At 38.8% G+C, this 25,189-nt stretch overlaps 1 protein-coding gene across 1 annotated transcript; it reads left to right on the top strand.

Annotated features, from left to right (window-relative positions):
• Positions 1–25,129, top strand: arpc2 (actin related protein 2/3 complex, subunit 2). The gene is made up of 10 exons (XM_026913019.3): positions 1–221; positions 5,607–5,641; positions 8,428–8,540; positions 13,021–13,066; positions 13,253–13,439; positions 13,625–13,718; positions 16,342–16,468; positions 21,283–21,383; positions 21,797–21,897; positions 24,746–25,129. The coding sequence occupies exons 1-10, from the start codon at positions 148–150 to the stop codon at positions 24,765–24,767; spliced, it is 900 nt and encodes a 299-aa protein (XP_026768820.1). The 5' UTR covers positions 1–147; the 3' UTR covers positions 24,768–25,129.
• The last annotated feature ends 60 nt before the right edge of the window (positions 25,130–25,189 follow it).

Here is a 25,189-nt window from a genome sequence, read left to right as displayed (position 1 = left end):
TGGGGCCTGAGCTTGAATGCGGAAGTGGAGACAGGAAGCGCAGCGCAGAGATATTGTAGCATCTTTAGGAGGCTTGTTATAGTATATTTTTTATTCTAGCTATCTTTTTAATTTCAACTAGCACTTTAACACTCATTACCAATCACCATGATTCTGTTGGAAATAAACAATCGGATCATAGAGGAGACGCTATCGCTTAAATTCGAAAGCGCGGCCAATGGGTGAGTTTCCACGGAGCTAATGCTAACAAGCTAGTACGTTTGATACATTTGAAAACGACACGCCTTGATATAGACACAAATGATACTATAAGCGCGTTTTATAGCGAATAATTTGACCTGGTAGATCCATGACATAATCCTGCCAGCTTGTCTTAATGATATATGAAGTGTAAAATGTAAATAAATAAATAAATAATGAATGATAATAATGAGAACAGTAGCTGGTTAAAGGGGTGTGCTGCATGCATTATAAGAGTCAGCATTATAGCTGGAATCTGTACACCTTGAAAGTGCAGGGAGTGTAAAGATTTGTTTACTGCTCCAGTAATAATGCTTTAGTTAGTTGCCACCCAGATTCAGGTGACCTGCAGATGAAATCTGTCAAACCCCTGACACTATAATGAGTAAATAATATAGTATTGTGTGCATTGAGCATTGATTTCCATATCACATAGACCATTTCTTTGTGTTGTGTGTAAAATCTTTCACCAAAGTGCTGTTAATGTGAAGTGTTTGCTCCTTCGCTGCTTAAGGTGACTCCACCAATCAGTCTCCAAACAGAGCTTTTGCCATATAAGGAGTTTTTTTTTGCATTGCTTTCGCCTCCCGCCCCTGACAGCTCAGTGATTTTCAGCAGTTTCTCACTTCCCCACTCTCAACAGCTCAACCTGTGCTGACTGCTTCGTCCTATGATTTCAGAAAACAGACACGCTTGTGATCGTTCTGTTGATCTGGACTCCTTCCCACTCCATGCTGGTGTCCATTTCGTTTTCTTTCTTTTTTTTTTTCTAGACAGGAAGCTTGTATTACTCAGCTAGGAACAGCTCCTGTATCACCACATCATACACTCCAAGTCCTGAAGCTAAAACTGGTCTGGATTCAGGATCTTAAAACACACACACACACACACACACACACACACACACAAAGTAGTGTCATGTACCAAAGAAGCTGCTTGTGATAAGCGTCATCATCATCATATGTTGTCTGTGATGAACTTTTGCATGAAGATGCAGACAGTAAACGCTACAAGACCATCGTCTATCATGTAGTGCTCTTATTATTTCTTTACATATTTATTACATATTTATCTGGCCTTGTGTGGACCTTTTAGCAGATATTCATGCTCAGGCTGTGTGAGGTAAATTTAACAAAGAATTCATTATTTTATTTATACTTTACTGTATGTAGACCGACAAAGAAAGAAAGAAAGAGAGATAGATAGATAGATAGATAGATAGAGACAGACAGACAGGCAGCTAAAGAAGAGAGAGAAAGAGGGACATAGATACAGATAGACGGATGGATGGATCAATAGACAGGCAGCTATAGATAGATAGAGAGAGAGAGAGAGTACTGTGCAAAAGTCTTAGGCACCCTCATTTTTTTAATGCAAAGTTTGCATTAGATGTGTATTTTATGACTTCTGCATTATTGAGTCAGTACAAAAACATTTTAGTTTTCCAAACAATACATTTCAACAAAAATTTAAAAGAGAAAATAGATCAAATATAAAACTCACAACTCTTCAAACTGTAAACAAAACTGTACATTACAGATAAATGTTTAAAGGTGGTGCTTTTGCGTTCTCTTTTCTGAAACCCGTTTGATGAGTTGATTTGAAGTGAAAGCCAGTGAGCTCTGACCAATCAGAAGGCGAGCTGCAGTCATCCGTCTGTAAATGCTTGCGTAGTCACGTCTGTCATGAGTCATCTGAGTGAAGGTCTGAATCACTGATGACTTTACGGTGTCTGCTGGCTAAAGCCACAATCACACTGGATGTTCACTTGACATTTTTCTTCACCATGATGGAGCAGAATCAGGTGATTAAAGACGGTCCTCCTGGTGGGAAGTGTTTATGGAGGGAAAGTACTGGTTCAGTGAACAGCTAGCCTTAGCCAGCTAGCTAGTTGAGATGCTATGTTGACTAATCTTTGCTGCCGCTAGCTTGTTAACTTGTTAAATAGAATATTATTAGCAGGTTCATTTTGCTAGTCTGTTGTTGCTTGTTATATGCCACCACTGTAAAATTCTCAAATTCGTCATTTTCTACAACAGCAGCTCTGGAAGTAGCTCCGGCTGGCAGTAGCTCCGGCTGTAACATTAATGACAAGTTAATGGCAACGCACTCGTTCTAATTCGTTATCATTTCTGTAGTAATGACTTATGCAGGGATTTGTTTGGTGGATGCTCCGAGAAAACGTTCTGTAATTTAACAAAGAAAAACGGTGACAGTTTTTGTTAAGAGATGCTTATTTAACATTTATGGAAGGAGTCTCCAGTTTCAGCACTAAGTTTCCACCATGGAAGCGTCTTCATGAAAGAGGAGTGTGCACTTTCCGGTTTCTCTATAGCTGTGTTTTTTGTCTTATTAACTTCAAGAGAGAGAGAAAAAAGAGAAGCTAGTGAAGTAGCTCCTGTTTATAGCAGTTATGACATAAGTGATAACAGGAACTAGCTTGTCTTGCAACATTAATCATAACTATAAATAGTTAAAAAGAGTGATGTGCCATTCGTGGGCCATCACACCATTCTGGGGAGGATTGTTCACAGTAACATGAGACATGATCAACCGAAATACCAGCAGCTGATCAGCTGCTCCACTCAAGAGGAAAAGACCTTTGACTATTTCTACACCACCATAAAAAGGCATTCTGTCACTTATTCTCAGGTGCCTCTTGGTAGCTTGGACGGATGTAACTGTCCTTCTGTGAAGACATTTGCCTTTTTAAAAACACAATTGTGAAGTACAATAATGACAAGCCATGGTTCACTAAAGAACTGAAAGTGCTCAGACTGAATAAAGACCAGGCTACCAGGTCTTGCCACATGGAAGAATGTGCACTGAAAGCAGCATAGGCCAGATATAAGGACAGGCTGGAAAGCAACTTTGCAGAAAACAGTGCAGTCCTGTCTGGGGCTCCTTGCAGACACTTTGCAACTTCAAACAGATGAGCCCCCAAGCACCTGCCTCCCCCAATCTGGCCAACCAGCTGAACCAGTTTTACTGCCGTTTTGACCATTGACGACCTGTTCACACCTATTCTACCTGCACATCAACAACATCTCCCCCATCGATGCATGCTCCAGCAGTAAGAAGGCTTCCCCATTGACACTTTCCAGCCTCCTTCCTCTCCCCTCCAACTTCACACCAAAGACAAAAGAGTCATATCCTATCCACCCTCCCTCCACAGGAAGTAGGTCCTGTATTCACCCACATTTTCAGTTATGCAGGGTCCGCACTGAACTCAGGGTTCAAAGTATCCAACATCGTGCCCATCCACAAAAAGACAAGCGAACAGGACTGAAGGATTATAGACCAGTTGCTCTAACATCAGTCATTGAGAAGTCCTTTGAGTGGCTGATACTGGCCCACCTGAAATCCCGCTCCTTGACCCTCTGAAGTTTGCGTACAGGGCAAATCCCTCTGTTGAGGACGCAGTGAACCTGTGCCTTCACTACATCCTACAGTGCCTGGACTCCCCTAACACCTATTCAGTGATCTTGTTTGTGGACTTTAGCTCTGCCTTCAGCATATGTTGTTCCTGAGCTACTCCACAGCAGACTCATCCAGCTTAACACACCCTCTAAATCCTGTTGGTCTATCACTAATTTTTTTTCCCCATCAGTCAGACTGCATGATGAAAAACACAGGAGTACTGTAGGGCTGTGTTCTTTCAGCACTCCTGTTCTCCTTTGCACCACAACAGAGAGCTCCATCAAAATCATCAGTTTGCAGATGACACAACTGTAGTGGGTGTCATCTCCAACAATGGTGAGACTACCTACAGAAGTAAAGCTGCCCATCCTACAGCATGGTGTGCCCATAACAACCTTGTGCTTAATGCTGCCAAGACGGTTGAAATGCTGGTTGACCTCCACTAGCATCCCGCTGCCTGCCAACCCCAGACAATCAATGGCTTAGCTGTGCCCAAGGTTCAGTCTTCTTAGGGACCACCATCACCAACTCACTGACATGAGCCAACAACATAACCACCATCCTCCAGAAAGCACAGCAAAGACTCTTCGACATCTCGGGAAGCTCAGTGTATCTCAACCGGTCCTGAAAAGATTTTACTCAGCCGTCATAGAAAGTGTGAATCCCCTCGGACTCTTCCATCTGCAAGACCTGACTGCAGTGAGTGGTCCAGTCGGCTGAGAAGATCATTGGCTGTGAACTGGACAAAATCAAGGACCTATACACCATCAGGGTAAAGAGGCAGGCAGTGAAAGGCAGTGAAACCAAGCAACCAAGCAACAACCTCTTTATCAAGCTGCCATCACAGAGGTCTATCATCTCCCAAACTACATACCACCTACACAGTTTCTTTCCAGGCGCTATCCAGTTACTCAACCGCCCAGTCCATAGCAACTCTTGTTGAACCACCTCAAAGTTTTTGCATTGCAGTTTGCACACACTGACACTGTTGTATTTTTAATGTTACACACTGGCACCAAACCAAACCCAATTCCTTGGAGCACAACTCCTAGCCAATAAAGTGTTTCTGATTTCTGATTTTCCCACAACACCATGATTCATTGTGTGTTATTCTTTACTTGGCTCCCACTGAAATGTGCTAGAACAAGTATGTATAAATATCACTGTTGTATAAAACAGGGTGTACTGAAATGGTAAAAGTAAGCCCTTTGTCCCTGCTGGGTTTCACAGAAAGACATGACCCCAAATATGCGCATTTTTTTTCTGTTGGCCCACGCTTCCAAAATTGGGGAATTCACAGGGTTCGAGTTCATCTCGATGAACTCGGTGTGAAGCAAAGTTCAAGTGGAGGTTGCTTTTTTTTTTTTTTTTGCCAGACGGATTTTATTTGTGTCCGATGTGACCACACATACACCTTGGGAAAAGCTTAAGTAAGCTTCTGTTAGAAATTTGGCAACTTGTCCTTCCTATAACCTTTTTCCAAACTCTTCATAGAATAGTCTCTTTAAAGATGTGCAAACTATCGAGTGACAGCAACGGCCCCTAAAATGTAGAATAGTGTTTCAGAGAATTTAAAGAACACAAGCTTTATATCTATATTAAAATCAATTTAAAATGAATTGAACCAAGCAATTCGTGTAGATTCATAAATTCATTAATAATTGTGCATTGCTTCATTAATATGCTTGAGCACAACTACTACCTACCTATTTATCTGTCTACTTGAGAGTCGTCAATCAAGCTTACTCATTAGAATATTAGGCCACACCCAGACAGTTCTCAAATCAACCTGATCAGAGAGTCCAGCATTTTCTCATATTTATAAGTTTTTTCCACCCACAATTTACTGGCTGTTTAATAAACTCTGAAGTCCGTTATCATTAAAAAAAAAATTGTATGATTTTACACTTTCCCTTTAACCTTTCTCCTTTACTCTCTTGTGACAGGAACAAGCCTGAAGCAGTAGAAGTTACATTTGCTGGTAAGTGTGTGTGTGTGTGTGTGTGTGTGTGTAAAAACATGAGAGTGTGATGCAGACAGTAGATGGCACAATGATCAAAAACCCATATTTGAAACACGAGTGTTGTCACACCTTCTCACGGTGAATAAAGAGTATAAAATATTTCTACATCTGTAGAAGAATTACAGCACGTGTGTCTGTGTGTGTGTGTGTGTGTGTGTGTGTGTGTGTGTGTGTGTGAGAAAACGCAAGAGTGTGATGCAGACAGTAGATGACATGATCAAAAACCCGTATTTGAAACACAAGAGTGTCGTCACAGCTTCTCAGATTCAAAAGAGAGAAAAGATGAATAAAGAATTGAGTATAAGATATTGTTACATCTGCAGAAGAATTATAGCGCATCTGTGTGACAGTGACAGTGTCCGTGTCAGTATAGCAGTATAACATACCCTCAGTAAAGTGGTATTTTTCCAGACTCTCAGAACCGTTTGAGCTAAGAGTTCGATACATTTGGTGAAGTGTGAACACTGTTTTAGAGCCCGGGAGGTTCAGAGGTTTCATCCGATCCCTGGACCTATTGAAAAGAGGCAACTGAACCACATCACGGTCTGCATCAGGTGTAGGAGCTATCCACTCTCTTGATTAAAAATAAAAAACACCATACAGATGAACCTAGCGTCTACCATTTTACAAATCTGAGTGCACAGAAGTGGATTTGCACACCTAATCCACGGTTCGTAATGAATTCTTCAACATGAACCCAAAGCTGCGATTATGAGCCTCGTACCTAAATGAGCTCAGGATCAGTCCTAGGTGCAGACTCTAGTATTCGGACCAAGACTCAAAACGCTCTATGACGCACGATTTATTATTACAGAGTAAATAACATACCCTCAGTAAAGTTTTAATTCTCTCATCCTTAAAAACATGCATAGTAACTACAGATTCAGATCCACCGTGACCCTGACCAGGATAATGCGCATATTAAAGAAGAGGGAATGAACTAATAAGGAAGTACCAACATTCATTTCGCTTTTTTTATTTTTTATTTATTTATTTATTTATTTATTTTGCTCAAATGGCCAAAACACAGTGTCTAATAAAAGGGTAATACGCATGGCAATCTGGGAAACCCCATTGGATGACACTTTGGCTAAATTCAAAAATTGTATTTTTCTGCCACCAGTACACTTTGACATTTCTTCTTCAAGAAAACGTAAATCTGTTTTACCGAAACGATGTGGGAACGATTTTATTTAGACTGTTTTCTAACCTCGCTTCAGCGTCTGACTGCAGAGAGCATGTTACGTAAGGAGCGAGTTTAACAAAAGCAGAAGTAGAAACAGTCAGTCTGCCTGAAGATGTCTGAAACCTCGCTAGCTAAATGCGCATTTCTCATGATTTGATCCAATTTTTGGATAGTTGCACATTGTAGCGAAATGGACGTGAATGTAATCAATTAAATTTGTAGACATAATGGACTGAATTAATCAGACTTTACTGTTGTTGAGAGATATTTTAGTTCATGTGAGTCTGTGCACGTTTGTGCGCTCAGGTTTGCAACCTAGTATGCTGTAACTTCATCCGTTTTATTGTTTTCCTGTGTTACCAGCAGTGATGTGGTGGATTGCAGCGCTTTTTGGACGCTTGGCATGTCATCATGCAGGAATACTTGCAAACACAGAGCCCGTAAACAGGGATTTTTCGTGATGCTCTCAGTGCAAGCACTCGCACCACAAACGTGAACTAATAACACTAACGTTGCTCCAGTCCTATGAAAGTCTGGTTTTATATATCAGTAACCATGACAACCCTTTCCCCAGAATCACCAAAGTAGAGACAGCATTACTCAATGTGTGGCACTGAGTGCAGTTAGACGCGACACACCTGACGTAGATCGCGCCATGATTCGGCTGAAGCGAACCCTAGACCACTGTTTTCAAGAGGATCGGAGATCAGACATCTAGAGCGCTCCTGGGTCAAAATCGGTGTTCACACTTCACCAATCATTTGGGACTCGGAGTACAGAAAGAAAACACGTGTGAAAACAACCTTAGATTTGTAGTTTTTAAGGAGTGGAGTGGCGGAAATCATTCCAATTAATGTCAGGTATATCTGACCACAAATATTTTTATAGCATAAAATCTGGCTTTGATTCCCAGTCCTACAAATAATAATGAGTTTTTGCCCAATATATGACCTCATCAGTGTGTGAGGTTTAACTCCGTGGTATTCACATGCTGTGTTACGTAAGCTCTAGTAATGTCCGAGTTTTTTTTTTTTTTCCACTTCATTTTAATCAGTGGTAAAAAATATTCTTATTTTCAGTGATGCATTAAGGCTGGGCAACATGATCATAATAATAATATCAATATTGTGGTACATTTTGTCACAGTATACTTTTGTGATACTTGCAATATCTTTTTAGAACGTTATTTATTCATTTTTAAAATAACAATTACAATTTATGGAAGCAGCTGATTTGCTTTTAAAAATTTCTACTATTTTGAAATTATAAAAAAAAAAATTTCGTATTGAAATAAAATAATTTAATTAAAAATGTAAAAAACAAATTTAGTTTTTTTTCCTTTTCAGTGCTAATTCACCTTTTGTAGAAATTAAATAAAAGTATTATCAAAGGTTTATTTCCAAATGTAAGTTTTTCAAAGAAAATATTGATATAATTTTTGTCACCCAAAAAAAAATCCTTTCAAACTTTTTTTATTATGCAAGCTTCAGATAAACTACAGTGTTATTATTATTATTATTATTATTATTATTATTATTAATTTGTGCTGTGTTTTTAGATTTTGATGGCGTGCTGTACCACATCTCAAACCCCAGCGGCGACAAGACCAAGGTGATGATCAGCATCTCGCTGAAGTTCTACAAAGAGCTGCAGGAGCACGGGGCTGACGAGGTACGAGCTTCCGATTACAGTCACACGTGTTCATTTAGCACGTGGCGCTCTTATTAAAAAGTGACTCACAGGTGTGGGAGAATCCAGGCCTAACACAGAGCTGTTAAATTATAGATGATGCTTGAGTATAGCTATTGTTAATGTCTGTCGTGTTCACATTGAGAAATATGAATAAATATAGGACAGTAAATAGAGCAGGACCTCTGCACTTCTGTCTCCATCTCAGAACTGTAGCTCTTAATGACATGAAAATGACGCAGCACCTCTTTTCCTTTAAGCACCTCTCATTTACAAACTCACATAAATATTCATTACATATAACCGTCTTTTCGATTAATACCTAGTAAGTAATTTATATTTAAGTATTAGGCAATAGTATGTGATCTGAGACGCAACGTGTTTTTGACATGGTAGTGTGTATAGAATCGGTATTGCGTCGACATTAGCCAAAAAAAAAAAGAGAGAGAGAAGCCTCTCAGTTTGAAAAAAAAATGGCAGATGAACTCTCAGACAGCATCTACAAGTGTAAGTAGCTTCTTAACGTTGTTGTAGCTTTCAAATGATTACTTACATTAGCGTTTTTTCACTTTATTTGACGTTGTATATACAGTTTGTTTGGAGCATGTCTGTGGGGATTCATCCAGCACATGGGTGTGATGTTGAGGTGTCCACAAACTTTCGGTCCAAAACACCGTTTTTTTTTCTTTATGGACTCACAAGAATGTGAGGGATAGATGAGTTAACTTTAATTTAGCACACATTATAAACATAGAATTATATTGACACTAGATAACAACAGTATACCTTTCATGAGAGCAATGTGGTCAAAAATGCTTAGAATTGAATCTATTTTTCTGAAGATATGTGAGACTCTGTTCACAATGACTCTAGAGACCCAAAGCGATAACAGTAAGTCAACTTCGATATCATAATAAATGCCATCATACGACAGTGCAAACTCTTCATCTGAGATAGAAAACTAAAACTATCAGACACTCCGTTCTGCCCATAGCGTTAGAGCTGTGGCTTAGTGGCTACTGTGCAAATGCAGATTTAGTTCTGGTCACTGCAGTTGTCCCTACAGCCATCATTGCTTAAAATCCTTAATACCTGTTCAGCGGTGGTCCTGTGGTGGATTTCTTACACTGACATAGAGGCAGGCTGACATTTCGTGCCTAGCCTATGGGCTATAAGCAGTAATTATGCACCTATTTAGTAGGTTTGGCTGATAATATGGCTGTAGCTACATGGTAGGTATAGATATGCAGTGTGTATAATGAGACTGAGTGTGCCCGAAAGCAAGAATGGGGTTAGTGGTTAATGCTTCACTCCCTGAACTAGAAAACGATGATGATAGTGGGTTCCTGGGTTTACTCTGAACGTCAGCATTAGCAACGTTACTTAGGAAAAGTAGTATTTTTATGTGTGTGAGTAATTAAAGGTTGAATAACAGTAAAATAGTCTGCAGTTCGTACAAACGGGGAATGGTAATAGTTTAAAATTAAAACCAAACTCCACTTAGGAGAAGAAAATAGGTCTTTTGCCATTCAGATTGTTAGGAGTGACAAGATGGTGTAATTAAACAAACACAAGTACAGTGACGGAGAGACTGGAGTACACTGTAAGGCTGGTTTTTTTAAATTTATTTGTTTCTTTTTAGAAAAAAAATGCTTACCGTCACCATGTTCAATTGTCCTTACTTTATTTATTTTTTAGTCCATGTTATCACTTTTTTTTCTTCTAGTCTTAGTGCTCTCCTTTGTGTATTCAACGTTTCTAATCTGGAAGTGATTATCAATCAGACGATCTCTAAGTAAATGTTTTCAGTGCAGTCACAGGTTAAAGCAGCGCTGTTTTTATTTTTTCACGTCCCCGTTTGAGCTCTTTGAGAGGATGATCACATTCAGGACTTTAAAAGCATCAAGTAGGTTTGCAACAGGAAGTGTGTCTGACTCACCTCTGATAGAGGAAGTCACACATTTCAGTTGTGTACTAGCTCCGATGACACGCAGTTGAAGGAAATTAGGCCTGTGTGAGCATCTGGCGGTGTGTCCTGAATTAGAATTAAAAATTATAGAGCGGGGTTGTTCTGGGTTTTTCCTTATCACGAAGGATGTGGTGCGCTGCTCCCAGACGATGCAAACCAATATTCAAACCACGCTTCAGTGCGCTTCATAACAAAAGGATGGCAGCCATGGCGCGTGCAAACTGAATGCAAATTCGGAGGAAACAGCAGCATAATGGGAGCTCCTGCACGACGTCCCGGCCTCGTACAGAACACTCGTTCTAAATCACAAGGAGTCGCGATTGACGCTAAGAGAAACAATAGCATACAGCTCTGATTGATAGATAGATAGATAGATAGATAGATAGATAGACTTTATTGATCCCATGAGGGAAATTCCTGTGTTACAGCAGCATGGTCAGTAGCAAGATACAACACGCACACACACACAAAATATAAAATACAATAAGTTAAATTAAATGTAGTAGTGCAGATATGGAACACAGTTGTAGATTTAACCAGATTTACATTAGTATTAACATAAGTACACTGATGGGTGATATGCTGATAAAATATTGCTATTGCAATAAATAGAAATATACTTTTCTGAAAAAATGGTGGGGTGTCACCGCTACTTTTTTAACACTAGCTATAATATAGACTCGATGTGCATAAAGCTACATGAAAATGCATTAAAATGTTGCTGGATTTTCGTTTAACTGTTTGAGATAAAATTTTCATAAAGCTGTTGGTGCAGAATATTTGCTTTTGAAGAAATCTCGCAGTTTGAAGAAATTGTTTTGTTTGAAACGCTGTATGTATTTATTTCATACAGTATGTATGTATTTTGTACAGAAATGCTGTATGAAATGTTCATTATGAATTTCACATATGTTGCAAATTATTTCGTTTCCCTTTGTTTGGCGTCCTTTCTGTTTTTTTTTTTAATCATAAGTACAGTTGTTGAGAGATGCACAATGCTACAAAATTACCACAACACAAAACAAGATGTTTTGACAAGATGAATTGAATAGCAGCAGGCTGTTTTAAACGGTATGATTTTTGTCCTGATTTTGTTGTCGCATAATAAAATTGCACATTGTAAATAATTCTTGTTTTTCGTAAGTTGAGATCGTCAGTCTTGGGATGCATTTGTGACCAAAGACAGCTGACGACAAAGTTCTGGCAGTGTCTGATTTTTTTTTTTTTTAATTAAAATCTCAGAATGTAAGCAGTGATACAACGCTTGACTAAAATCCACCAGTAGGAGGACGGTACAGGATTCGAGGGACGGCTACAAATACAGTAGTGGCAATGGCGCAATGTAAACCGAACATGCTATTGCACAGAAAAAAATATCCTTAACTTCAAACTCAAAAAACGTACCTCAGACTTGCGTAAAGTTATTGTTGCGTAAAGATACTGCTTACGTGTTATTTTCCACATGAGCTGATTTCCAGACCACACTGATTGATGACGTAAGCAGAACGTTTTACGCAATTTTTTTTAAAGGATCTTCATCATATAATCTGACATGGAGAACCCATGTCACGCCCAAGTCTGTTAAAGAATTCAGCGAAGACTTTATTACGATGTCAGTTATACCGGCTTTAGCTATTTCTGAGAGAGCGACAGTCAAACCGTTTTTTTTTTTCGTGCAATTTTTCCAGCGGTCTTTATTTACGATTATTACTCGTCACACCGTATGAGATCATTTCAGCAATATCTTGGCAGAATTCTATAAAGCCGTAGCATATTCTTCACGTCAGATTACATGACGAAGATCCTATACGTACGATTAAAGAAAATGACTGCGTTGTGCCGTACTGAGTGTGCAGCGACGTAGCACAGGTTTGTAGCTCTTCGACTGAAAATCAGGAAATAGTTTCGTGTTGTCATAATACTAAATAAACTCGATGAACAGAGCATTTGCTTGCTGATTAGCTAACTACATACATGGTAGCTATAATGTAGCTGTAATTCATCCTCTCTCTTTTTCCCCCCCATACCACGTCCCTTTTTCTCCTGTCGTGATATAATTGTGATGAAACGTTCAACAAACCGCTTTTCTGTTAAATCCCATGTTTTGTTTACATCTCATCATCGCTATTACTGTATTTGTAGCTGTCCCGTGAGTTTTGAGCTGTCCCGTGAGACACTTTATACGTTCTAATACCACTGATCTCTGCTCACGACCAAAGATTATCCTATACGTTGTGCGATTGTGCCTGCAACAGCAAAATCAAGCTGAAAAAACGTACAATGTAAAGCCGGCTTTAGCAATACAGCTGCAAAACAACTATCAGTGACATCAGATTTTAGGAAATAATACGTATGAGTGATTATCACACAGCTCTGCTCTAGGATTGTTTAAAATCAGAGGATTATTGCAGGATCGTCAGTACTGGTTATGATGAATATTATGATCAAAATTGCTGTGAAATCTATTAAACATATCACTGTGTTTGATTTCAGCTGCTCAAGAGGGTCTATGGAAACTTCCTGGTGCCAGCAGAAGATGGTAAGCTAAGATCTTTTAAATATATAAACTAGGTTTTTTTTTTCCTAAACTGGCTATATGGGATAAAATCGAATATTTTACGTCATTAAACCATCAAGGTTTTTGGTTTACAGTTTTCAGCTTAGTGTGAAATCCTTCTGCGATTTTTGTGGAATATTTACTTTTCTTTTTTTTTTCCCTCCACAGGCTACAACGTGTCTTTGCTCTTTGACCTGGATGCGCTGCCAGCCAATAAGGAGGAGGTGGTCCACCAGGCGGGCATGCTCAAGAGAAACTGCTTTGCATCTGTGTTTGAAAAATACTTCAAGTTCCAGGAGGAGGGTCGCGAGGGCGAGCAGAGAGCCGTCGTCCATTACAGAGACGACGAGTCCATGTAGGTGACCTGACAGATCTGCATGTATGAGTATAAAGTCGAAAAAGTAACCACAGTGTATTGTTTGTGCTGGAGATAAGATCGGACACTTACTTCATAGTTCATGGATTTTCCCAGACGAGGAAGAATTCCGTCCTTGCCGTGGTTCTGTCTCCTCAGCATTTCTCCGTCCTCTCTGGTTTCAGGTACGTGGAGGCGAAGAAGGATCGTGTTACCGTCGTGTTCAGCACGGTCTTCAAGGATGACGACGATGTCATCATTGGAAAAGTGTTCATGCAGGTGTGTATGCTGGGAGATTTTCAGCTAAAACACCAGCACAGCTGTCTCACTATTATCACTCACTGTGGACGTGTCTCAAACCACACATTCACTATAGAGACTGCATTAACACATAAACGTCTCACCATAATCAAAAACAAATATCTCATCATTGCCAGTCCACTGTGGGCGTGTCCCAAATCACACGTCCTATTCACTGCATAGGACCACATAAGCATTAAAAAAAATTTCTCACTAGCCATTGTCAGAGTGTCCCAAATCACACACCCTATTTACTAAATAGGCCGCATAATGACCTTCACAAACAAACTTTGTGGATGTGACCCAAATCTCACACACACACACACACACACACACACACACAGTATTCCCTATATAGGGCACATGAACACCCTTGAAAACATCCACCATAGACACGTCCCAAACCGCACATCCTGTGCATATATAGGACACAAAAGACACTATCAAAAAACATCCAATGTGGACGTGTCCCAACTTATACACCCTGTTCACTATATAGGGCTCATAAACACCATGAGAAATGTACACTGGACATGTGCCAAATCACACACACTATTCACTATACAGTGTAGGCCACATAAACACCGTCACAAACGTACATTGTGGACATGTGCCAAATCACACATGCTATTCACTATAAATGGGGAATAAATGCCATCAAAAACATTGATCATGGATGTGTCCCAAATCACAAACTCTATTCACTAAATGGGCCACAGTAAGACAGTCACCAACATATACTGTGGCTCTGTCCCAAATCCCACACTCTGTTTACTACATAGGCCACCTAAATACCATAAATATACACTGTGGATATCTTTCAAATTATACACTCAGTACAATACAGTTCAATACATAGGCCACATAAACACCTTAAAGAACGTCCAGTGTGGACGTGTCCCAATTCACACATGCTAATCTCTGTAAAGGCTGCATTAACTCTATCACAAATGTCCACTATTAACGTGTCCCAAATGACACACTCTATTCACTTTCTTTGTCACATAAAGACCATCAACGATGTCTCACTATTGTCAGTCGACTGTGGACATGTCCCAAATCACACACCCTATTCACAACATAGGTCACATAAAATGCCCTTAATGGAAGTGTCCCATATCACATACGCAATTAATTATATAGGCAACATAAGCACCATCGTAAAGGTCTGACCATTATCAGTCAACTGTGGATGCGTCTCAAATCACACACCCTGTTCACTATATAAGTGACATAACACTATCAAAAAGGCCCACCATAGTCATGTCCCAAATCGCACACCCTGTTCACTTTATAGGCCACATAAATACCATCACAAATCCCATCATAGACATGTCCAAAATTGCATGCCATCATGGGCGTGTCTGAAATCACACACTTTGTTCACTATATAGGCCACATAAAGACCATCAGTATACTTTGGACATGTCCCAATTCACATCCCTTATCCAGATGTATCCATCCAGTTTGTATCCATGGAGATTATCAGGATGGACAAAACAAAGCTCATATCTGTGTGTGTTGTATCAGGTTAAGCCACAGACTGCTGTGCTGTTTTGGAGTGTGTGTGCGCTACCTGTGGCTTGCTGCTGCATGTCCTCACTCGTCTGCCCTTACGTTAGTGTAAATACACAACTTTTCCACTATGGAATGTTGCGAAAGCTTCTGAATCCATGCGTGCCTTTTCAGATGTGAGCGTGTGTGTGAGATCAGCGCACTTCCCCTTTTTAAAGAGAGACATGTTTGTTTTTCGGTGTAGCTCTAAAATACTCAGTGTTTCCTTGTCTCAGATGTAGTCCATCAGCCAGGATGTTTTTTTTTTTTTTTTTTTTTTATTTTATTTATTTTTTTTTTTTTTGGTGAAGTTTTGCACTGGAGCTAGTAGAGGGAGTAGAGCAAGGGAAGCTTATAGCTGCCAGTTTATTATCAGTGAAACATTGCAATATTTAACACACACTCACCTCAAAAGACTTCAGTAATATCATTGCAGCAGTAACGGTTTTATTAAAAAAATAAAATGTATGCAGAAGTGCCAACATCTGCGGGTTTTTTTATTTATTTATTTTATTTATTTGTTTTTTTAAATTGATTGAATTTTTTTTTTAAACCTCACTGTAGATTCCAGGTTTCTTTACGATACCCAGATCTTACAGTAGCGTTCATGATTTTTTCGCTCCGGGATACACCTGAAAACTCTGTTTTTTTTTTTTTTAGATATTAAGTTATTATGTTTTCCTGTTTGTGTAAGCATTTTGTTTGATGCTTTTCTTTCGTATCTATCTGTCTGTCTATTCAATCTATCTATCTCTCACTATATATATATATATATATATATATATATATATAAAAACATAAAGCAAACCCCATGTCATCAGGAGGATTTTACATTTTACACATATTCGTGGCTGACGCTTTACACTCTTACGATTTACACCCAACAGAGGCATCTTGTTAGTCCTGGGATTTAAACTCACAACCTTCCGATTAGAAGCCCAAAGTCTTAATCACTCCCCTGAGAAATGGAGTATTTCTTCTTTTGTGTGTGATGAGTGAGCGCATGGATATAGCAAAGCTAATAGGTGTGCTGATTTTGTTCCCGCAGGAGTTTAAGGAGGGCCGGCGTGCGAGTCACACAGCTCCTCAAGTGCTGTTCAACCACCGAGAGCCTCCTCTGGAGCTGAAGGACACGGACGCTGCAGTGGGAGACAACATCGGCTACATCACCTTCGGTATATATACTTTTAACACACACAGTACACTCTCTCACGCTGTGTTTAACATTAGAGCTCCACCCACAAACTCCTCATACAGTCTGGTGGCGAATAAAAAAAAAAAACAAACAAAAAAAACAACATTGTGTCTTAGTAAGCTGACAGAATAGCTTCAGTGTGCTTTGTCATCATCTCTCGAACTATATCTATACTGGAAGGATGGACACCGTTCTTCAAAAAGATATTCCCTCAGCTGCTGTTTTGATGATGATGATGATGATGGTGATGATGATGATGGTGGTAGAGAGCGCTGTCTAACACATCACTCCAAAATCTCCCACAGATTGATATCTAATGAGTGTAAAGGCCATAGCATTTACATTTACATCATTTTCATCCTCATCAGTCTATTCAGTGAGCCTTGTACATGGGGCGGAGTCTTCCTAGAAGATACCACGCCCATCAGGATAGAAACGGTTTATCATAGACCTTGACAAAACACACAGTTGTGATTTTATTTGTGGACGAACTCCAAACCACATCATTTGTTTACTATATGGGTCAAACAAGCACCGTCATATTTCACGCATCAAGTCATGCTTCATGTCTTCCAAACCACACACTTTATTTATCACACAGGCCACACCAAACAGGGTACAGCATTTGGACGCTCCGTGTTGTGATGCATTATGGGACTTCACAAGTGTCCTGGATGTTCTCTAGCAGGCAGTTTTATCATGTCCTTGGTCAGATTTGACATGATTTTACTGTTCTAACAACACAGGTTCCCAACCCTGGTCCTGGAGTACCCCCCTGTCGTGCACAGTTTATTGCTCTAACACACACACACACACCTCAAATGAGGAAGGGCTGCTAATTAGCGGATTAGCTGAATCAGGTGTTTTGGGAAAATGGAAAACACTAAAACTCTGGGAACCTGAGACTTAAAAAAACAAGATTACTTTTGTTTGTAATGTGCTAGTAAAGTGCAGCAACTTTTAACACCCTGAAAACGGCCTCTGAGGTTTAGCAGCATCACTGGGATCCTCGAAAACAACTTTAAAATTTATAATCTAATAAAAAAGCAGCAAAAACGTGTCAAGATGCCGAGTTTTCATAAGCCAATCAAATACTGATGGATTAAACCAAAGTCCCGCCCTAACAAATATGATGTTTCACTCGGAAAAATGTTACATTACAGAAGATCAATTTGTTAAAATTTTTTGAACATTTTTTATTTTTATTTTTATTTTATTTATTTATTTATTTATTTTTTACATATTACACAGCGTCATAACTTTATGCTTGATTTGAAATGATCAAAAAGTTTCCCGTAAGTAATTCATTAATTGGGTAACTGTTTGTTAAAGATATCTAGCTTGCTAATAAACAGTAGTTAAACTTAAATAGCTAAATACTATAGGTAGCTAGTTTGATAGTTGCCTATTATACAGTATGTTAATTAATTAAGATTTTAAGTAAGTTCTCAAGGGTGCTTGGGTAAGAGTAATGTTTGGGGATGTATTTAATGTCACCACAACGGTCTTAAAAGCACCAGTCTTTTATTTTAAACTCAGGAAAGAAGTGGGGTTTCCCCCCCCCCAAAAAAAACGTAGCAGCATTTCATTTGCCATCACATCAGAGCCTGGTGTGTCTGAGAGCATCTTTTTTTTTTTTTTTTTTTGGTCATTGATTGATCAAAAATTCTACATCTTCTAGATGAGTGAAAAGCTGTACAAATAGGAATAGTGGAGTTTGGTGAAAAAATGGTGGAAAACAAAGGTGGTAGAACGCTGTATTTTATATTTGTTCATGCTGCAACACCCCTCCTTGGACACTCCCCCCAACCTCCCCACTCCTGGACCTTTTGGACCTGATTGTTGGCAAAGGTGTAGAACAGTGATGTGTAGAAAGGTGGTGCACTTTGCACATTTTGTGCGTGTGTGTGTGTGTGTGTGCTGTCAACATCCATTTCCCCCCTGAAGTGTCCCCATGCTTTTAATGAGAGCAGCAACACACCTTGCGAAGCCCACAGCTCGTCAGTTAGGACATGACTCAGTGTTGATTTTAGCAGGCTCGGTCCGGAAGCACTCGCCGTTTATTGACACTGTAAATATTGCGTTCAGGTCTGCCACCTTTAAGCAATACGCTCCATATCATCACAAGCTTCTCCACACCCGAATGTGCATATTTTACCTGCATTTTGACTTGCAAAAAAAATTTTTACCTGCATATTGACTCGCAAAAAACTTTTTACCTGCATATTGACTCGCAAAAAACTGCACATGATTCTGGTTATTTTTTCTGATTTGCAGACGTCAGTTTCATCTTAATAACTTAAAAAAAAAAAAAAAAAAAAAAAAAAATGTAGGCCTGTAAATAGTGTCAGCTTAAATCGAATGAGGTCTTAAAGAGACATGAATATTAACAATACAACTACTGAGAACTATCAGCAGTACTGAATATCATTGATGAGTAAGGAATAAAACACACTGAGGCACTCTGCTTTAGGAAAATAATCAACAGTGGGGTGGTGCGATGTGGACAGATCCGAAGCGGAGTTACTATCACCACCACAGAGTTGATTATTTTCCTGTAACAACACATCCTGAAGTGTTTAATTCCTCTTATACCCCAACACTCATTTCTGTACTTATTAAAGAACAAGACATTGTACTTTTTTTTTCCTTTTTTTTCTTTTTTTTTCTTTTTTTTAATTTTTATAGTTGCATTTTAATGTTGTGGAAACGCTGCAGGGAAAAAAAGCTTGCTCTTGTTATTATTTACTATACAATTGCTATAAGCAGTCATTCCCACACCAGCTCCTCTTTTTCTCTCTTGAAGTTATTAATAATAATAATAATAATAATAATAATAATAATAATAATAATAAAAACGTAGCTTTTCATGTTACTGAGAAACCAATAAGAAAGCACAATGTCCTCTGTCCTTCACATGGAAAACTTAGTTAGCTTCAGGTAGCTGAGACTGGAGCCTCCTTTCATAAACGTTAAATAAACATTTCTTTGCAGAAAACTTCACCATGTTAACGATTATTCTTTGTTTTTTCCAAACCCATTTATTATTAGACTTCGATTATGTAGAATGTCCATCATCCAAGTTCCTGAGAATTAGCTGTTACTATAGAAACATAACATATTAGAAAGACCACGTTAACATAAAACTGTTTTAACATAAAACTTCAGCAGCACTGTGGTATAAAACAAATAAAATATTGGCACTGTGGAAAATAAGTTTGACCACAATGTGCAGTAAGTAAAATTTTATTATTATTTAAAAAAGAAAAGAAAAAGAAAAACAGTGCTGTATAATAAGGAGTATTGCTCTACCATTATATGTTGCTATTATGTAGGTCTTATATTCTATGCAATGCGGTTGAGTGCGAAAGTTTACACCCCCCATAGTTTCTGAATGACAAAAGAAAGGAAATGTAGCTCTACTTTATAATTAATCTACAAAAAAAAAATATCATTCCAACTAGACAAAAATGAAATGCAGGTGTATTCTGTAACAATATAATGATCCAAAAGGCAAAATTAACAGAAAATTATTTTGGACAGAAGTTTTCCCATGATCCTCTCAGTCCCCAGATGTCATCTGGCAGAGATGGAACAGATATGTTTGGAAGATTGTGCTGGAGGTGTGATACAAGTGGGGCAACTAATACAACTGCAACTAATACAACTGCAACTAATATTACAGGCGTATTAATTTGTGCACGCAAATGAGTTCCCAAAGTTAGTTTCAGGCTGCATTATATTGCATTTCAGTCATTTGAATTGGTAGAAACGGCACACGTTGCATATTTATTAAGACAAACACGCTAAACAGACGGTAAATAAACGTTGTATTTTATTTGAGAGGAACTCGATCCTCTGTAGAGCCTGTTAGTAAATCAGCTTTCAGGTTTTTTGCAGGTTTTGAGATTTAATTTGCATGTTTTTACACATAAAACGGCCCTGATTTATCCTGTTTATTTTGCTCTGGGGTGTGCAGACTTTTGTATTTAACAGTATATAGTAGAATATTAATCATATTGTATTTAAAAAGCATTAAACACAATTACAGTTCATAATGTAGTATTATTGTACGAATCACCACAGTCTGCCCTCTACATTTGCGGGGGTCCTGCGCCCCCAACCCCCGCAAATATCTCTAGGCCCCATATTTAACACACAAAAAAAGTAGAACAATACACTGTACTAAAACAATAAGATTTATAAAATGATCAACAATGTAGTCTAACACAGAGAGAGAGAGAAAGAGGCAATACAGTACATGTATAGTATGTGCTGCAATACACATACAGTATTTCTATAGCAGTACAGTTATTAACGATTATAACCCATGATTACAGTCAATATTTTACTTCACTTTAAAGATGCAAAAAGTTGAGAGAAATGCGTGATACACCACACACTGGGAGATAAAACAGCTGAGTGAGGCTGACTGGCACTGAGACGAAGAGCGTGGCATCCCCAAACACAGTGCACAGTCCACAGTTCTTTAGTACATTGAAAGTTTTTACAGAATTCCACTTTTTATCATACATTTGTGTACATATTTATGGTAGTAAATGATAAATAGATTAATTAATTACATATATTTTATGCATTTCATGACTTACTAAACTTTGCAAAACGTCTTCAAAAAAAATTCCTATTTAATTATTGATGGCAAAACTCGCGAATAATCAAAGCCGCGAATGTTAAACCCATGAATGTGGAGGCAGACTGTATAATGAATTATGTCCTGTTATGTGCTTTATATTACACTGGAGTTCAATTCAACTTTTTTTTTCTTTCCTATAGTCCTGTTCCCTCGTCATACCAACGCCAACGCCAGAGACAACACCATCAATCTCATCCACACCTTCCGTGATTACCTGCACTATCACATCAAGTGCTCCAAGGTGAGTTCTTCTTTTCATACACACACACACACACACACGGACGACGCAATGAAATGTACACAATTCCCCACTTATACCAGATTTAATCAGATTAAAATCTTAAATCTTTTCCATAAATATCTCCTGCAAGCCATATGCGGTTCTTCAGCGAGGTCACATGGGCTTGCTGATCTGTTTTAGGACTCAGTAGAACAAAAATAAATCATAGGAGCTAACATTGCTGTTTGAGGAGACGAGAGGATAGTGAAAACGAATTGTTTGGAATATTGTTTGGACGTGTTCCAGTCCCTGATGCCGTGTCGGTGATTGGCAGGCACTCTTTTGATGATGTCATTTTTAAGAATAACAACAGTGGCTGATGAAAACACAACCATTTGCATGTAGCATTAACTACTGTGCTCTGCCTGTTTTAGGCTTACATCCACACCCGCATGAGAGCCAAGACCTCCGACTTCCTGAAGGTTCTGAACCGTGCTCGCCCCGATGCCGAAAAGAAAGAGATGAAGACGATCTCGTGAGTATCTGAGCGAGAGTAATGGGTTGACGTGCTTGCCCCGTAGTGGTGAAAGCGATATGGGCTGTAAGGCAGACGTCTAAATTTTAGTCGATCTGCATCATTCCACCCAAACTAACCAAAAGAACTGATAAGGTTTAGGAGTTTGACGATACAGGATGGTCTTGAGGGTACCTTGAGCGGAGTCAGATGGTGTGATTTGTGTGTGTGGTCATGACTTCCATGTCACCTAGCACTGGCACAACCAACTGTGAGGACACCTCAGTGTTGGTCAACCATTTAGTGGAGGAATTAGCACAGTTTTTTCCAAATATCTGGGAATGCCTGTGGATTCCGCAGGAGGAGCTGGAGTAAGTCGTAGTAAGTTGGTTTCTCTAGGAAAGAAAAAAAAAAAGGGTCCTATATATTGGTGGAAATTAGAGATGCCGATACCAGCAAAAAAAAAAAAAAAGTTGGTTCAGATATCAGAGAAAACATATTGGATATCTGATCCTGTACCAAATTGGATTTGGAAAATGAAGTGTGTTCTTGTAACTGGAAATGTTTACATATAAAGAGAATTTCCTTTTTTTTTTTTGTTTTTTTTTTTGTTTTTTGTTGAAAGTACTGATTTTATTATATTTCTGCTTTATACGTTATCATATACAGTGTCAGTGAATCTGTGTGAAAGAGTGTAATATGAAGTGCTTCAGTTAAAGTAAGTAAGGAATGTATTTATAAAGCACATTTAAAACAACTGAAGCTGACTGAAGTGCTGTGTGTAGTTAAGATCGCATAGAAACGGGTAAAGAGCATAAAAATAGGTATAAATGACAGTAAAGGAAGAAATATAAAAGAGAGGAAAACTGGGACAATTTGTCAGAACCAAAACGATTAAAATGCTAATTAGTAAAAGCGTCTTGATTTAAAAGCTGTAATAGAGGGAGAACATCTCATGTCCAGTGGGAGGCTGTTTTTTTTTTTTTTTTTTTTTTTTTTTTTTTTTTCTTCTCCCCCCCCCCCCCTTTGGTTTTTTTTTTTTTCCCCATAAAAGAAAACAATATCGGGTGGCTATCACTATCAGCTGACACTCAAGGTTTCAGTATTGGTGAAAGAAGTAGTATCATGCCATGTCCAGCTGACAGATTATGAATGATGATTTAGGTTCCATATAAACATTCACCAACTAACACATGTATGACTTAGCAAGGAGGAATTTGGAAGACACCCCTCCACCCTGTTTCTCACTGTATAACTCTGTAGCATCAGGAAAACAACGCAACATTCCGTGTAATGAAACAAAAAGCATCAGATTGGTCATGGCTCAGTGCTTAAGGCTTTGAGCTACTGATTGGAATGTTAAATAAAAGAAAAACATGTAGTAAACTGAAACTGACAGATAGTGACCTTATGTTTGTTTTTGTATACATCAATCTACAATTACGTTTTTTAAGATAAAAGGAGATCTCTGTTGATCAGACAATACTGTACAGCATTTTCAGTTCGTGCTTGGTGGCAGAGCTAAAACCACACAATTATGGAGGTCGTGACAGTAAAGGCTCTGACTTCCTGTAAATTCCAGCCAAAGTCATCAAACGTGCAGCCTTGGCATAAACATTTTCTCTTTCACTTTTTGCTTCATCCGTATTTTAGGGTATGTTTTTGCACGTAACTCATGGTTTTCAAGCAGACTATGAGGAAGCAGTTTTATTTTAGGTCTGCTGATTTTACTTTTATGGTCACAAAGTCCAGAGTAGCAGGAAGTTCTCCCATTCGTACATTTCCTATGTGTTAATGTTTAACACAGGCCTCAGAAATGCAGCTCTTTGCTTAAGGAGGATGGTTGAGAGTAATCCTTCAACAGTCTGTTAAAAAACACGCAGATACTAGGTCAGTTAATGTTCACATCAAACATCAGAATGGGGAAAAATGCGATCTGGGTGGCATGGTGGTTGGCACCAGGTGGCAGAAACGCATTGTTGATGAGTAGAATGGCCAGACTGGTTGGAGCTGACAGGAAGCCTTCGGTAATGCAAATAAAACACACTTTACAACTATGCTGAACAGAAAAGAATCTTGTAGAACACAACACTTCAAACACAGTTTCACCGAAACTGGACAGCTGAGATGGATAAAAGGCTAGGCGACGATTTCCTAGTCTTCAGCTGTCTAGTTTGGGTGTTCCTGTGCCCACTGTAGCCTCAGATTCTTGCATTCTGAGATGCTTTTCTGCTCAGCACGGTTGTAAAGAGTGGTTATTTGAGTTACCGTAGCTTTCCTGTCAGCTCGAACCAGACTGGCTATTCTCCTCTGCAGTGCTGATCCTACTCTTTGATGAAAGTAAGCCTAAGAAATGTGATAACATTACTCCTAAGTCCTGCTGGGAGCTGTAAGTATTTTTAGACACATTAATACTTGTCATGTTTTAGTAATCCCATGTCACAAGTTTTACTTTAGAGAGATCAAGCAGTATCAGAGCAGTGTAATGAAGGATTTGCTTTTCAGTGCGGAACATTTTCCACATGCCACAAATGAAAAGCATTACTGTTTGCGTATTGTATTTCACAGTATTTCACCAGTGTGACTGGTTTCGCTCCGACACGGAATCTTCTCTATCATTTCAACCGTGCGATCTGAAGTCTGTTCTAACCTCTGGTTTATGTCTGCAACAAAAACACAGCCATGACGTTATTCGCAATAACACATTCCCTCTAGCTAAGTAGATAGAGAGTGCATAAAATTTTAGGTGTGTGCATTGTTTTCTGGTCAAGGTCAAACCTAACAGATCATTTTCAGCAGATGTTTGTTAATTGCTTTACCATTCAAAGTCTTATGAATTGTTTAGCTAATTCTAATTTCCTCTCTCCAGGGGCAAGACATTTTCTCGCTAATGGTGGCACAGTGATCAAACATGCTTACAGGACCAACCAGTGCTACCCGAGTGCTAAGTGGACTACAACACCCGAATTCGGACAGCGCTTGTAGACGCCTAGATGCTTGCAAATCCTTCAAGGAACAAAATAAATTTCCTTTGAATTTTCACACAGTTCGAAAAAAAGTCGTAAACCTTTTTATACAGACCTTGGTAAATTGGACATTTGGTACTTTTTCTGCGCCTTCCCGCTGTAATCTGCCATGTGTCATCTGAGAAATGTTTATGCAGTATTGCTCCATGTCTGTACTATTGTCTTTGACTTCGTGCCAGATTACCTGTCTGCTTTTGAACTAATAAATAAACCCGTCTTGGAGAAAAGATGTGTTGATGTGCTTCAATTAAAAAAGTTCTACCTTGTGGAAAAATAATCATCACCTG

This window comes from Pangasianodon hypophthalmus, chromosome 5 (assembly GCF_027358585.1).
Source record: "Pangasianodon hypophthalmus isolate fPanHyp1 chromosome 5, fPanHyp1.pri, whole genome shotgun sequence".
In the NCBI taxonomy this organism is placed as follows: Eukaryota; Metazoa; Chordata; class Actinopteri; order Siluriformes; family Pangasiidae; genus Pangasianodon; species Pangasianodon hypophthalmus.
The sequence above is the reverse complement of the archived record's forward strand: the minus strand, read 5'-3'. Positions and strand labels throughout refer to the sequence as shown.